The 16,798-nt window shown below is 37.0% G+C and overlaps 1 protein-coding gene across 6 annotated transcripts in view; it reads left to right on the forward strand.

The window, feature by feature from the left end:
• PDSS2 (decaprenyl diphosphate synthase subunit 2) overlaps window positions 1-16,798 on the forward strand; it is a 269,913-nt gene that overhangs the window by 147,006 nt on the left and 106,109 nt on the right. For all 6 annotated transcript variants that reach the window (XR_009543821.1, XR_009543820.1, XM_060167776.1 and 3 more), the window contains one exon: window positions 2-200. Coding sequence is in view for 4 of the 6 variants with exons in the window: in XM_060167776.1 (XP_060023759.1) it covers window positions 2-200 (199 nt within the window). In the remaining 2 variants the exon portion in view is untranslated. The remainder of the gene's footprint in view (window position 1; window positions 201-16,798) is intronic.

The raw sequence follows: 16,798 nt of genomic DNA on the forward strand, positions 1-16,798 counted from the left end.
GTCAAAGAAGTTTGGCAGAAATCACAGAACTTATCCATACTGCTCTCCTTGTACATCGTGGGATAGTAAATTTAGATGAATTGCAATCTTCTGATGGGCCACTGAAAGACATGCAGTTTGGAAATAAAATAGCTATCCTGAGTGGAGACTTTCTTCTAGCAAATGCCTGCAATGGACTAGCTCTTCTTCAGAACACCAAGGTAAAACTGGGCAGGGTTTGCTTGTATCTGGATGGCCTTTGGTTGACTGCAGGAGCCACAGAGGTCTGGACACCCTGCTGCCTCAGCTCCCCACACATAGATGCTCCGTAAAATTGTGATGATAATGACGATGATGGCAGTGTCAACACCAGTTAAAACTGGTAAATGCTAGGAAAGAGTTTTGAAATTAATTTCTGTTTTTTTCTGATTACAGATGGAATTATTTGTTAACTATAGGGTAGTGTTAAATATTCAATATAAAGATATAAATACCTATCATCTCACTATCCAGAAATAATCACTGTTGGTTAATATTTTCACGTATTTCCTTTAAGTCTTTTTTTGTTTGTTTATTCATACATTTATATATGTGGATTTGGGGGTAACATAAGTGAGAACTTACATGTGCAAGATTTTTTTTAATCCTGCTTATTTTCTCTCATGGCATATATGATGTGGGCATTTTCCCATGTCATTAACTTTTTTCATAAACTTTCTAATGGTTGCACAATATTCAGTTATTTAGATGCAATATTGTTTATTTAAGAAGTTCCTTGGGCTTCCCTGGTGGCGCAGTGGTTGAGAGTCTACCTGCCGATGCAGGGCACACGGGTTCGTGCCCCGGTCCGGGAAGATCCCACATGCCACGGAGCGGCTGGGCCCGTGAGCCATGGCCGCTGAGCCTGCGCGTCTGGAGCCTGTGCTCCGCAACGGGAGAGACCACAACAGTGAGAAGCCCACGTACCACAAAAAAAAAAAAAAAAGTTGAATATGAGGGACTTCCCTGGTGGTCCAGTGGTTAAGACTTCGCCTTCCAGTGAAGGGGGTGTGGGTTCAATCCCTGGTCAGGGAGCTAAGATGTCACATGCCTCACGGCCAAAAAACCAAAACGTAAAACAGAAGCAATATTGTAATAAATTCAATAGAGACTTTAAAAAAAAAGTTGAACATGAAAGATAAAATTGTTAGTTTACAATATTAATACAGGTACAAATTTAGGTGAAACACATACAGTGTTGTGATAAAAATGACCGTCTTACTATCTTGAGAAATCTATGGAGGACTTGGAACTGGTTGAGGCACACCCATAATTCATAATTGCATCGAAACAAACATCAACATTCTACTAATTGAAATAGAAGCTATTGTTACAAAAATTTACAAATATCTTTATAGTCACTCTCTGGACTACAAGATTTGGGGGATATAGCTGATATTGAGTATAAAACTATATAGTTCAGCACCACAATATGTGCCTTCTCTCTTTGTTGCCTGTCATCAGATTTTAGAAATCTTTATACCCAACAATGGTATTGAACTTTGTTATAAATGGCTCATCAAAGTTTTGGTGACATTTTGTTCAAAATCAAATGGAAATCTGAAATCAAGTGTTCAACAACTGAAACACCCAATGAAGCTTTTATAGAACTACAATTAATGAAAACAAAATTTCCATTGGAATTTTTCCCTACAGAAGGAAAGAAGGAATTGAACAACATAAATGGTAAGAACTCAAATGCTCTACAAGATTAAAATTTGCAATTCTGTACTTCTGATTGGGAATATTTCATCTCGCAGGAAGAATCTTTTGGTGGTGCTCCTATTTTGAATAAATTATACACATACATGAATGAAATGAAATTGAGAAGGCCTAGACTTTGCAGCATCTAATTTTGGCAAAACATTCAAAAGAATCATAGAGTCAATTTATTTGACAAGTTTTATCTTTTAAAAATATTTGTCAGGGCTTCCCTGGTGGCACAGTGGTTGAGAGTCTGCCTGCCCATGCAGGGAACATGGGTTCGTGCTCCGGTCCGGGAAGATCCCACATGCCGCGGAGCGGCTGGGCCCGTGAGCCATGGCCGCTGAGCCTGCGCGTCTGGAGCCTGCGCGACCGGAGCCTGTGCTCCGCAACGGGAGAGGCTGCGACAGTGAGAGGCCCTCGTACCGCAAAAAAAAAAAAAAAAAAAAAATATTTGTCAAAGGAAAGTACTCTGAAGGAAGCAAGAAGACAGTACCTTGAAAATATTTGGGGTGGAATAGTTACACTTTTCAATGTGAAAAAAAAAATTAGAACTGAGTGTCTCTTCCATTTAGAAAATTTGCTCTGAGCTTACCAAGTAACTCAGAACCTGTAGAAAGAGCATCTTTCTCAATTAAAAATATTATGGTCTACCAATAAGAATCTAAAATATCAGTAATTTCAAATTAATTAATTATAAAATGCAACTGTGAAGAATATTGCTAGCAGTTTTATTTTTAAATGCCATATTTTTACAGACACATCCTTCAGAAAAATGCCAGTGACACAATATTAGAGACAGATATTGCTAAGAAACAAAGTATGTGAATATGTACCAAGAATAATTATTCTACTGACTATTTTTTAATATTCAGATTATCAATATAAAGAAGTTCTTTTTTATTTTATTTTAATGTACATGGATATATGTTATTTTTATTTCTTTTGAAATTTTATTTTTGAAAATGGTTTTTGAATAGAACTAGTTAACAAGTCCCCCAGTATAATAAAATCAATTGTTAGTTAATAAATACCAGTTTCAAAAAGTACAAAATTTTAATTATTTTAGCACTCCCTTTTACTCTCACATGGCCCAATTCAGATGATAAATTGTATAGTGTCACCACTTTAAAGACGTTTCTCAGAAGTTATTTGAAATCCTTCTGCTTACATCCTATTGGCTAGAATTTAATGATATGGTCACACCTAGCTGTCAGGGAGACTAAGAAATGTAAACGATTGTGAGGTTGCCATGTGCCCAACCAAAAATCCGGAAGATGCAGAGAATAGATACTGGGAGACAAGTAGCATTCTGCCTTACCTTCCCATCCCACTTTTGGCTAGCACATATTTTCATAAGACAGACCTGCTGGTTTTAGGGAGAAAATAGTATGGTACCTTTAATATATATTTTATATTCATCTGAAAAGGAAGCTAAAGAAAGAAATGAATTGGCCGTATAAAATGGAATAATAGGGGCTTCCCTGGTGGCACAGTGGTTGAGAGTCCGTCTGCCGATACAGGGGACACGGGTTCGTGCCCCGGTCCGGGAAGATACCACATGCCGCAGGGTGGCTGGGCCCGTGAGCCATGGCCGCTGAGCCTGCGCATCCGGAGCCTGTGCTCCGCAACGGGAGAGGCCACAACAGTGAGAGGCCCACGTACCGCAAAAAAAAATTAAAAATAAAATGGAATAATAAATAATCTCAGTTGACTTGGGAGCCACTCTCTGACTGCATTGTCCAACTTCCCCCTTCACCATACCTGCTATGGTCTGTGTTGAACTTTGGGTCTTGGAGAAGGAGGAAGCCTCAGAAAGTACAGGTCTGGTATGCAGATGACTAGCCACACACACTGGCCACTCATGGTTTAGACCCACATACCTGAGAGGAAGAGATGTTACGGACATACTAACTAGGTCCACATTTCAGTAATTAGCCCTCAGCCTGGCCCCTACCATTAAAAAAGAAAAAAAAAAAAAAGCTTATTGCCTTCAGACAAATTTATATCTGTTTGCTGTGATCATCAGATCTAACTCACTTAAGCTATTCTGATGAAATGTTATATAAGGTTAAGATGATGGTACAAATATTAAGTACAAATATTATTAACATGCTATAATGACACAAACAAGTATTCACTTGTGTTAACCACTTTATGGGAATAATATTTAATATGTTCCTTTTTCTTAGCTAGCTTGTATCATTCACATATTCTTTCTTTCAGTGTGGTTCAAGTTCAGAGAAAATGGAGGCTTTGTTCCCATCAAAATCAAATCAGATTCACAGCCGGTGAAATCCACTCCTGGTGTTTTGCATTCAGAAGCATCACTGTAAATGTTCCAGAGTCTAAGACCTCCACCATCTGCTCCATTAGGCACTGGATTTCAGTAGCACTACTTGATTTACTCCCCCCACCCCCCAAAAAAAGCTTAGAATATCCAAGCAACGGTTCAGCCTGAAGCTTCTCCTTGGAATAAGAATGATCAGGCATTCCCTTCCCCTCCAGTGAGCCCTGTACCTTCACGGTCTGTGCACAGGTTTGCACCTTTAGATTTGCATTTTATCAACCTTTGTCTGGTGAGGAATTTTTTTCCTTTTTAAACCATGGTATGTTTTTTTCTGACTTTGATAGTTGTGTGTTAAATTGAAGCCTTTATTCTACACAACCCCGTTCATCCAAAACATGGATCTTTTGCACATTGTTCTTCAAAGGGTCATTGAAGGCTCTACAAGGTCAATTTCAAAAGATGCTTCACTGGCTCACTTTTTGTGAAAGACCTTGACTACCATGTCCAGGGGTCCATAATTGATCTTCTACAAATCTAGGCTTTTTGTAGCCCTCTTTTAATCATAATAGATGATTTCCAAATCATGTGAACAGTATTTTAAACTGAGTAGATTTTAAGGGGTAACTAAAATGCTTTATCAAAGAATTTTCTTTGATAAAGCAAATCTCCCATATTCAGAGCCAGTTCCTTTCATTTAAATACATGGCAATATTCCCCTTAGAATATTTTTTTAAGGAAAGTAAAGTTTTATCTCAGAAGAGGAATAATTTTATTAAATGAGTTCCCAGAAGCTTAAGTATAATACTAACTACTAAAAGGGGGGTTTTGAAGGGGAAGAAGAGGTGGCGATAAATAAGCTCTCTACATATGGTTAATATCTTGGTAAAGTTAGATTCTATTTAATGATGTTTTAATTTTCTTTTATAAGAAAGAAAAATTGTCGGCAATAGCAACATAAATAGAGGCCACAGAAATGAGGGAGCAGGTAGAACATAACACAGAATTGTTGTGTATAGTTTTCTGTTTCTCCACAGTAACTGTCTGCTTTTTCTTTGAGGGTGTATATTTAACTTGGTAATTAAAATTAGCATATTTGTAGCAACTTTAATTTTTTATGACTTACTCATTCTACCAATTTCCCATTTTCTTTTGCTACTGAATTCTTGTCTGAATTTCTATATTATGTGTTTATCACTGTACTTCTGCTGGGACAGGCCATTAGATGAAGTATTCTGCAGTCATATGAAATTCAGAGCTGTTTTATAATTACCAAGGGTAAAATTAGCAAAGTCAATTATTCTCCCTTTGGCTTTTCCCTGAAGATATTAGGGGTCTTCAAGGTAATTGCCTTAGGTAACACTTAGATTTTTAAATATCTCTAAGTATAGAAATTGGTATATTAATCCTCTGATAATTGTCTTCTTACTGTTTTAGCTGTAGTCACGTACGTGTGAATTAACAAGATTTTGAATTCAGTAGTGAGTTTAAAAATTAATGCTTGAGTTATCATTCATTTTCAATTTTGGGACCTAAGGGCAACTTTTTATTTTAGTACTTCACTACATAAAGACCCTGAACTAAGAGACCTCAGATGCCTCTTTTTAAGCTGTAAATTCCCTGACTCCATTGAAATAAATTGCTCTATGTTGTGTTCATGCAGAACATCACTGAATGCTGAAATGATGGGGTCATGCCAGAATCTAAAATTTTAGTGTTTGAGCATCAAGCTATCAATGAGACACACTGAATAACTGGGGAAAAATCATAACATGGAAAAGCACTATAATTTAGAAATCTGGCTGACCATTAGAGCTTTTCCCTCGTCTCTGTGTTTACTTATAGACTGGATTTGTATTTTAAGATTAAGCCACAGTGTAAATAAGACTGTGCATATTATTATTTGTCATCTATTTTAAAAAAAAAATAGTGTTTTTTATGTACAGTGATGACCCTAGTATCTAAAGAATTTAATTCACCATGTTATTTTTTTAATCTTTGTAGTGATTTTCATTTAATGGACCTATGATTATACATCTGTGAGTTAGTTAGTTCTGGGGTCTTGTCTAAACATCCCATAACATTGTCATGATGTCACTCCTGGGAGCCATTCTATTAAGCATTAGTGATTTATATTTCTAAATAACCAGTGGCACAGATGTAGTCGTTGCATAACTGATGTATTCTCTTATGTTAACTTTGTTTTCCAAAAGGCATAAATATGTTGTTTACAAGGAATAATTTTGTTTGTATAAATATGCTCAATTTATGCATATAAATCTCCTTTTATACCATCTATATATTTTAATAAAGCAGCTGCTATTGGTTTTTTGATGTTTTTCTTATCTGTTATATTGTTTACTTTCAAGTTCATGTTGAAAAGTGAAACCTAAAAACATACTATGTCATATGAAATTTAAGTTTTTCTCTGTCATATTCATTTAAAATAGACATTATTGTGACCTTGTGTGTTTACAGTCTTGTCATAAGTATTTTACCTGTGGAAATTATTGAATTAATTGCTTTCATCCTCTTTAGTTTGACACCCATGATTAATGTTCTTTTCTTCATATGACCCAGTCAAGGGTAGATTTTCATGACTAGAGTAAATATGTGCAGAACGTAAGTGGGGTGTCATATGTTGTAACGATAAAGGAAACTATCTCCATATCAGAGAAGTCAAAATACTATTATAAAATTACAATTTCAAAATCCCCAAAATAATTTTTCCAGCTTTTTTCTTATCACATGCTAACATAGCCACATATTAAACAGACACTGTATTTATATTCTGAGTCTGCTTCCTTGTATTTAAAGTGAAAGTGATAAATGTTTGAGATGTGTGCTAGAAATAAGAAGACAGGGACTTCGCTGGTGGTGCAGTGGTTAAGATTATGCCTGCCAGTGCAGGGGACTTGGATTCAAGCCCTGGTCTGGGAAGATCCCACATGCCGTAGAGCAACTAAGCCTGTGTGCCACAACTACTGAGCCTGCACTCTAGAGCCCGCGAGCCACAACTACTGAGCCTGCGTGCCGCAACTATTGAAGCCCATGCGCCTAGAGCCCATGCCCTGCAACAAGGGAAGCCACTGCAATGAGAAGCCCGCACGCCGCAATGAAGAGCAGCCCCCGCTCTCCGCAGCTAGAGAAAGCCCACACGCAGCAACGGAGACGCAACACAGCCTTAAATCAATAAATCAATAAATTTTTTAAAAAGGCAAAATATTATCTTCTTTTAAAATGTATTATCTCATTAAAACCTTGAACTTTACCCTTGTGGTGCCATAAAACAATGGAATGAAGTAGCTTTTTGTCATAGGAAGGTCAAATGCCATCATGCAAAATGGACACTTCTCTGAGTGTCTGTGTCAAACCAGAAACCTGAAGACAAGAAAAAAAGAGCAAGAGAAGCATTTCTTCCCTATGCCTGGCATTTAAAGAAACCCATTTTTTAAAAAGTCTGTGTACTGGGCTTCCCTGGTGGCGCAGTGGTTGAGAGTCCGCCTGCCGATGCGGGGGACACGGGCTCGTGCCCCCGTCTGGGAAGATCCCACATGCCGTGGAGCGGCTGGGCCCGTGAGCCATGGCCGCTGAGCCTGCGCATCCGGAGCCTGTGCTCTGCAACAGGAGAGACCACAACAGTGAAAGGCCCGCGTACCGCCAAAAAAAAGTCTGTGTTCTACAAAAATACACCCTCTGACATGGGTACAGTTGAACCACACACCGTGGTTGGCCATGAGAGGTAGAAACATACTGATTATGGCAATCTCATTGTATACTTTGGCAACCTCAATTTTTGTAAATCCCTTTTCCCACTTTCTAGAAGTAAAATTAATTAAACCAGTTTTTTTTTCCCCTCCAATTTCACTGACATAAATTGCTATTTCTCCAAAGCCAGAGAGAGAAAAAAATGTATTTTCCAGCTTGAGTTATTCAGTACTCTTCTTTTGCCTTTCTAATGATTTTACTCAAGGAATTTCCTGAGTTCAGAGTTTACAAAGTACTAGGCAGATGAACAGCTGATTACTTCCTCTTCATCTTCAGCCACCTGACCCCAGTCTCTTCTCCAACCATCATTTCTTCACCCAGTAGACTTGTACACAGTGCCCCTTTCTTTGTCTCTTCCTGTTCACAACTCAGTTCATTTCACCTTAGACAGTCTCCAAAATGTATACACATCCTCTTCAGCTGTTTTCCTCCAGATTTTCATTCTTCTTTTACCTGTTGTTTCAGAAAAATTGCCAAAAAAAAAAATTTTTTTTTAAAGAAAAAAGAAAAATTGCCATCCACCATTTTGCCTTCTCTCTGCTTTTTTCAAGAGGAAAAATAAACCAAGAAACTTGGAGTTGAAGAACACAGAGTAAAGCTTGGTATACTCTTGTGTTAAGAAAAAGGAAAATTATAATTAGAAATGAGATAGTCATAGGAAAGAACCAGTGTCTCTACCCTTATTCTCTTATTAAACCAAATTTCCCTGCAACCATCAACATTTAAAGATCATTTTAAAAATGTTTCCTATTTAGTTTTGTTTTCCAATTTTGTTTAGTTGCAAGTCTTATAAGATTGTGGTTTTCAATCTTATTTTTAATTACAAGTATATGGTATTTCTAATATTATGGGCTAACTAAGCTTTTGTGGGCTTCCCTGGGAACCTAGCCATCATTTATAGCCTTTTATTTTAGGAAAATGTAGTATAAGCTCCAAAAAAATTTACTTATAGATGAAATTCCAAAATGCAGTGCATTTGTAATCTGGTGCCTGCTATATTAAATTAAGACTGAATTTGAACACCATAAGCAAAAGAAAATTTAAGAGCATCCAAAAGGATCCACGTGACTGCTTTTCATTACTTTTATTGATATAGCTTTGGTTTTAGCATTTCCATCATTTTCCTCTGAGTTGTAAATACTCAACGAAAAAATTCACTCTAAGCCAAAGGTGGCTTACAGGGCCTTAACCCAGGAGCAAATTTTATTTATTTAGCAATAGTGATTGGGGAAGAGCCCTTTTCTGGCAGCTAATGACCTACTGGAGGACTTGTGTGCCCAAGGCAAAGCTGAAGGCCATTAGCCCAGCAGGTCATTAACTGACAAATGCCTGACCCTGAGGTCATTTCTGATATTGTAAACTGTGAAAACATTAAAGTGGGTTTGTTAGAAAGTATGGCTATGCCAAGGAACTTTGTTTTTAAGAATTTTGGAAAATGCATTAAGTTGTTTGTTGTTATTCACGTGGCTTAACCGTCTTTGTTCTTTGTTCAGGTCAGTCAGATATCAGTAAACATCAAAACTATACTGTGTGTCTGTGTTCAATCTTTAGTTTTTAAAGGACAGTTTCTCTGTTTAGAATATCAGATTAACTACTTCATTACTAAGCAGCTACACTCTTGTGGATCACTTATGTTTTCATCATATGTTGAGCTTTATAGCACTTACCTATTTTATATTCCTCAGTGATGACATATAAAGCTACAAAGAGTCATGGAAATAGCCCTGAAGTAGAAGTCTGTAGACCTAGTTCCTATCCCTACCTTTTTTTTTTTTAATTCGCCATTTAACATTGGACAGCTCATTTTATCTCTTAGAATTCCAGTTGAGATCTTTTCCTCCATATTGTTTATCTAATGTGTTAATATTCCATTTTTGAAATGAAATTAGAAACTTCATAATGTAGAATATTTAATAGTTATTAAAATTACTACCAAACATTAAAAAAAAAACCTTATATTTTTGAGTATTTACTATGTAGCAGGCACTGTTGTGTTTTTTGCGTATTAACCCATTTAATCTCTCCTGAGACAGAGGAAAGGGTTAAATAATTTCCTCGTGGTAATAAATGGTAGAGCTGCTGCCTGAATCCAGGCAGTCCGGCTCTGAAATCCTCGTGCTTAACTAAAGTAGAAGACAAACCAACAAAGAACCATGATGCCTTTTTTGCCAGCAGTTTTGCAGTTACAGATACAGGAATTTATAATATCTTAAACAACTAGTGGTTCTTAAATATTGGAATAAACAATACAAACATCAATAGGACTTTATAAAACATTTTAGAGAAATAACTACTAAGCAAAGGCAACTTGTTTTCTTAGTTTCCTCATCTACAAAATAAAGGCAGCATTATTTCCATCCCCTACCTCCTTGCCAGTGCCAATAGTCTACAGTTCTGAGTGTTGTAAGAAAGACTGTAAAGGTACAATATATAACCAGATTCTGACAAGGGCATTAAATATGAAGAGAAACAAAGAAATCAAGAAAAATTGTTAATAAAAATCAAAGATGAGGGCTTCCCTTGGGGGGAATTGGTTGAGAGTCCGCCTGCTGATGCAGTGGACACGGGTTCGTGCCCCGGTCTGGGAGGATCCCACATGCTGCGGAGCGGCTGGGCCCGTGAGCCATGGCCTCTGAGCCTGCGTGTCCGGAGGCTGTGCTCCGCAGCGGGAGAGGCCACAGCAGTGAGAGGCCCGCGTATCGCAAAAAAAAAAAAAAAAAAAAAATCAAAGGTGTAATAGAGAAGCCAAAATATTTTATAAATGTCAGAGATCTTAAGATTGACATGCATATTTCAGCAATCTAAAGTAATATCCGCCCCATAGCTGATTCACTTTGTTATAAAGCAGAAACTAACACACCATTGTAAAGCAATTACACTCCAGTAAAGATGTTTAAAAATAAATAAATAAAGTAATACCCCAAATTAGTGAACTCATCTTTATGGCAGATTTGTGATGAGAAACTTAGGCTTTATTTTATCAATACTTTAAGCCATAAGGTGATATGCAGATGTAAATTTCTGAAAATAGTGTTTGGACAAAGTGGTAACTGTGCAAATTTATTTTTAAATAGTTAAGATTTATACAATGAATTCAAATATTAGAAGAGTACTGGTAATTCAACGAAAATTTTTGTGTGCATGTGCTAAGCATTAGAGATAACAGTTTGAAAGTCAATTGTATATCTTTATAGATTTGAGAATTTCAAACCCAAGGGTATCCATTATTTGATTCAAGGGACAATGCAGCTAGTCTCAAGTTTCTACTACCTAATTTTTTTAAAGGAGGGGAAAATGGATTATCTAATATTCTAGAATGCAGTATTAGTAGGGCCAGTTATTTTTAGAATTTCATTGAATCACAGATTTTGAAGAGCTGCGAAGGTATTTGGAAGAAATACAATTTAGACAAGATGCATAGATTTTAATGCATATGAGTCATGCTTTTATTTCTGTGACTGCCTTTGAAGTGCCGACCTTGGGATGTCTGTAAATTACAAACATCTGCTTTTCAGTGTGGCAATTTGAAGAGGAACTTATTGTGCTGAAAGGTGAACTCTGTTACCCAAAGGACATGGTATCCCTGGAATTTGCAAGATGTATGTGTGAATTCCAGAAAAATCCTGAAATATTTAACTCTTTGGCCAATGTGGTCTAAACCAATTTGTTTTCATGAATCTAATAAGATTGAAGCTAATAGTCAACATCAGTTAATGTAAACCAACAAGATTGATATGCACTCTAACAGCATATATCCCATAGTACCCAAGAATGATTCTGTTTTATCCTGCCTGTTTACACTCAGTTAATTTACATGTTTTTGTTATAAAGTGATAAAGAAGTTAACACCTTTACAAATATATTTCAGAATAACAGTGTTTAAACTGCATGGCGAAAATTTGAGGACTTTGTTTGCAATTCAGATGGCTGACCAAAGTATGAGCTATACGTGACGTATATCAGCATGATGTAAGATAATGGTTCAAACCACAGATCACATCCTGTTTATTGGTGGGTGGTGAAATCGTTTTAGTAAATCACTGTCAACACTTTTTTTTTTAATGAAATGCAAAAGAAAATAATAATGAAAATTTGTTTTATAGAACTTTTCACTCATTTTTGTGCATATGCATGTATGCATATACTGTGTCATGATGTAAAATATAGTTCTTACTCTGGGTTACAATTTAAAAATTTTGAAAGCTGGTACTACTAAGCAGTGTTCTAGCCAGCAGCATCCTTTCAGTTGCATGAAATACTGTACTATGATGCTGGTGTTCTGAAGATTCACATTGTAAACGTCTCAAAAGTGGGATTAACTTTTCAGTAAAATCATACTTGGAAAGCCTTAGTTAACATCACTGAGAGGACCCTCAAATGAAGAAGCAGTGAAAGCAAAATGTAGGTTATCGGCTACATGGGGAAAAGTGTACAGATCATTGAAATGGCAGACATGATTCTCTTCAGAGAAAGTCCAGTCAAAACATGGTGTAACAGTACCCTTAAGTAAAGAGCATATTAACGTGGACCATCCTGAGTCCAACAGACTTCATGTGCAGGAATTCTCATGTTGGAGAAGGTGGAAAATAAAGCAGCTGACTGCTCTATGATAATGACAGGCAGAATTGCTTTGTTTCATGACTAAGCATGCAATCCTCAGCAACTATTGACAGTTTTTGTAGCAATGCAAGGTACTTGGCAGAACCATTTTTTAACCACTGGAAAGCATCTCCTTTTGCTTTATTTCTTCTGAAAAGTTTCATCTTGATGTCAGCATTTTAAATTATCTGCCACTTTTCAGGAACCTAATCATTGTTTAAATAAATAAATGATATTTTTCATTGTTAAGTGACAAACAAGGCCAAGAATCATGCACCGTCATTCAAAAAGTGAACAACTTTTTCGGATTACTTTTGTATTGCTAGTAAAAGGAATCCACATTTTTGGCAAATTGACCATTCCTTACAATTGTTATGAATAAAAAATGTGTGCAGCTGCACATTTAGGTGTTTCTGATCATGGGGCTTACTGTTGATAAAGCACAGATGCCTCTTACCTAGATATGCAAACTGAGGCCCAAAGAAGTGATGTGCTGGCCCAAGGTCATGCAGCTCATCTGTGTATTAATCCTCTAGGTGATCAAAGACAAATAAATGGCCTTTATATGGCCATCACTAGTCTCATTAGTACAGTGCCAGGTACATAGTAGGCTATCAGCAAATGTTTCTGAAATGAGTGCACCAGCCAATATAATGTTAAATTTCAACACTTCATACTCAAGCCATTTTCCTGAACTTGTGGACTATTTAAGTTTTATCAGCTGTGATTTTACTTTTCTGGAGTTCACTGAGTTTTCGTGAACCATTTTGACAAATGTTACCAGTAGTTAGTTTATAAACCAATGTATCAGCTGTTCTAAATTAAAAATTAAGATTACCAATTTGCTTAGTTTTTGCTGCACCTGTCCTACTGGTAGTGCCATTTCTCTCTCTGCTCTTCGCCCTTAGCCAGAAAGAAGTTCCCCAGCTCACTAGAACAGATTGCCATCCCTCCCACAAATAAGCACGGCCTTACATATTTGGCAACATTGAAGAGGCTCCCTTCAAAAAGCTGAGTTAGAAGCTTCTTCCAGAACTCCTGTGAGTCAGTGGTATGTTTACTGCAACAGACCTTTCATCACTGTCTTCATTAAACCTGGTCCTTGTCTGGTAGGAAGGAGTGGAGAGAACCATTCTTTCACCGACTTCATCAGTGGCTTATTAAAGCCACTCATTTATATTAATCAGCATGCAGATTAGGGCTCATCTGGGTTGTGTGTGCCCAGGTGGTGGGTGAGTAGATTCACCCCTTATTTGGCCACTGCTTCTGCTCCCCGTGTTCTTCAGAGGTTGCTTCTCCAAGGAGGCTGCCAACCTGGAAGATCTGGCTGGGTGCTGAGGACTCTACCTGGAACCAGATAGTGCTTAAACCCAGTTTGTAAATGATAAAGTGCTTTACAAATGTTAGATATTATTGGCCACTATGGGAGAGCGCTACTCCTTTACCAGTCCTTGTCTATCTCACCTTGGTAATGTAGGTAAATCTTTCTTCTTTAAAAGCATCTCTCAAATACTTTGTGCTCCATTTGTATGAAGAGGAACGGAAGAGTGAAGCTAACCACTCTGGTTACCATTAGCAGGCTATTCAGCATCCTTTATCTATAAAAGTATTTTTCTGTAAAATATTTTCACTGACAATATAGTTTTTGTGACTTAAAAATCTTGACAGTATCCCTTCAAATGCCAAAGCACTTTGAAAAGAACATATTTACACTAAATCTGTCTTTTGTTCCTCCCAAGATGTATATTAGAATTAATTTTCCCTCAAGGGTGTTTTACCTTTGCTACTGCTTCATGCGTTGCTATTTGTTCCTGGGGATTGGGGGAGGAGTGCAATAGATTCGTGTGTAATTAATGCCATCAGAACTGCAGATGCGTGCACACACATGACTGTTTCCTTTGCTAGCAGCTGTTAAGAGTACTAAAGACTGAGGGGCTGTGGGTTCATTTGCCTCCCAACTAGAGTGATGGATCACACGTTGTCCTTTCATTCCACGCTGTAGTAAAAAATGTCATTAAACTAACCTTCCCAGGGCAAGTTTTTGAAAGACGATTATAAATCTGTAGTAGCCTCCACAGTTTGAGTATACCAAGCAAATTAAGTACATAGCAACCTTTTAAACGTGAATTAAAATACAACTATACTACCTTATGACATCAACTCAGCTTATGCTGACTTGAGTTTCAGTTGGGCCACATTAGTTTATAATTAACATTTTTCTAAAGATTTAGTTGCATTTTACTTTAAATTTAGTATAGGCGCTCCTTTGCTCAAACCGAAGTGGTCTGGTTTACTAGTGAAGCATGTACAACTCTGTTGAGTCTATTCCATCTGTCAAATGCTGACTGACAGTACTCCTGAATCACATTTATTGAGAAAGGCACAAGTTTTCTGCACAGAATGCTTATCACCACTTACAGATCTTATTTTTGCTAATCAAGAGACTATTGATTGCTATATTCCATAAATCAATTTGTGGACACAGCTTAGCTTGAAGCCTTTCTGAGACTGAAACAGGGTATGCTTCTTCCCGTCCCACCCCCTAGAAGTAGGTTTATTTTATCTGATTATGAAAGCAAGCTAATAAAAGGAGAGAAAATATAGTACATTATATACTAAGCAGTTATACATTTAAGCAATTCAGAAAAGTTGAAGAAAAAATTTTAATTAAAAACATCTAGAATCTTACCACTTACAGATTATCATTATTATCAATATTTTGCTGTTTCAGACTTTTTTCTCAGCATATATGAACACATAGATTGACCTCATTTTTGTTTTAAAAATACCTATCATGTTGTTCTGTTTTGTACCCAGCTTTTCTTTTTCGTTTCCTTAAGAATATGTTATAGACATCTTTGTATAGCAGTAAGTGAGGATGTCTTTTGGCCATTTGGTCATTACCACCTCCTACTTCTCTCAATTTCTAATTTTTAAGTTGAGAATTTTATTATAATATATATATATATATTATATAATTATAATATATAATTATATAATATAAAAATATATATTATATATTTATATATAATTAATTCTATTATGTATAATTATATTAATTTATAATTTTATTATATAATAATTACAACACCTTTTTTAAGGGTATGCATCACTTTAGTTTTTCAGTTTCAAAAAAATCACTGAATTTTAGTTACCCTTGCCAAAAGATAAAGAAGGAAGCAATTACATATTCCCTTGCAGTTGGTAAAATTTGTCCTGTAAATTAACCATTTAAGAAATTCATTCCAAAGGTCAGTTATATTGGATCTGTAATTGTGCTAAGGTTCAGACAGATCTGAATACTACCTATTCCTTATCTTTGATGAGAGGGTAGTGATTAAAATGGGAGAGGTAACAGAGATTGTTTGCTTGAGAACAACAATTTGATGTCCACTTCCTTTCCTATGCAGCCTCCTCTCTGGTAGCCAAAAACGAGGTGGCACGAGAAACCAGCTCATAACACTGACATTGTGAATGGTTATGACTTCTGGCTCACTGAAATCTAAGGTGTTACTTAAAAGATTGGGAGATAGTGTATGACATTGCTGTATCGTTAAACACAACACAAATCAAAGAAAAAAGCATATTTGCGTTTGCATGTACAGGTAAGCAATTCTGCTATTCTCACAACCTCCAGAAATGCAGAAATGAAGAAACATATCTCCTATTTGATTACTCTCTAGGCAGGTAAACTAAACTTTATAATAGTGTTGGTGACAGTCATATAATCTGAAATAATGTTTCAGGATGCAACAAGTCAGTGTTACAGAGACCTCTGATTTTGGTTAAAATAGTCTTTTCATGTGTTCTGTTGTTGAATTAAAACCCACTTTTTCTAGTAGAAAGTGTTTGCTTGCCCCCCTGGGCTTGGAACAGAAGTCCTTGGTCTTTCTCTGGAGCACCAAAAAGTCTGGGACGGGGACTCTTAGTCTCAGACAGTCTGGCAGTTGAGCTCTAGATTCTCTTCTGGCTGACGTTATCCTTGCTACCGTTTTAGGTTGCTTGAACAAATCATTCCTCGGTAATCTGAGGGAAGGGAGGAGCTCATTAAGCAAGTGCTTTCTTTTTTTTTTTTTTTAAATTTATCTTTTGGCTACATTGGGTTTTTGTTGCTGTACATGGACTTTTCTCTAGTTGCGGCAAGCAGGGGCTACTCTTCATTGCAGTGCGCGGGCCTCTCTCATTGCAGTGGCTTCTCTTATTGAGGAGCATGGGCTCTAGGTGCACAGGCTTCATTAGTTGCAGCACACAGGCCCAGTAGTTGTGGCACGTGGGCCCTAGAGCATGCGGGCTTCAGTAGTTGTGGCGCGCGGGCTCAGTAGTTGTGGCTCACAGGCTCTAGAGCGCAGGCTCAATAGTTGTGGCGCACGGACTTAGTTGCTCCGCGGCATGTGGGATCTTCCTGGACCAGCGCTCAAACCC

Source organism: Lagenorhynchus albirostris, chromosome 12 (genome assembly GCF_949774975.1).
Source record: "Lagenorhynchus albirostris chromosome 12, mLagAlb1.1, whole genome shotgun sequence".
In the NCBI taxonomy this organism is placed as follows: Eukaryota; Metazoa; Chordata; class Mammalia; order Artiodactyla; family Delphinidae; genus Lagenorhynchus; species Lagenorhynchus albirostris.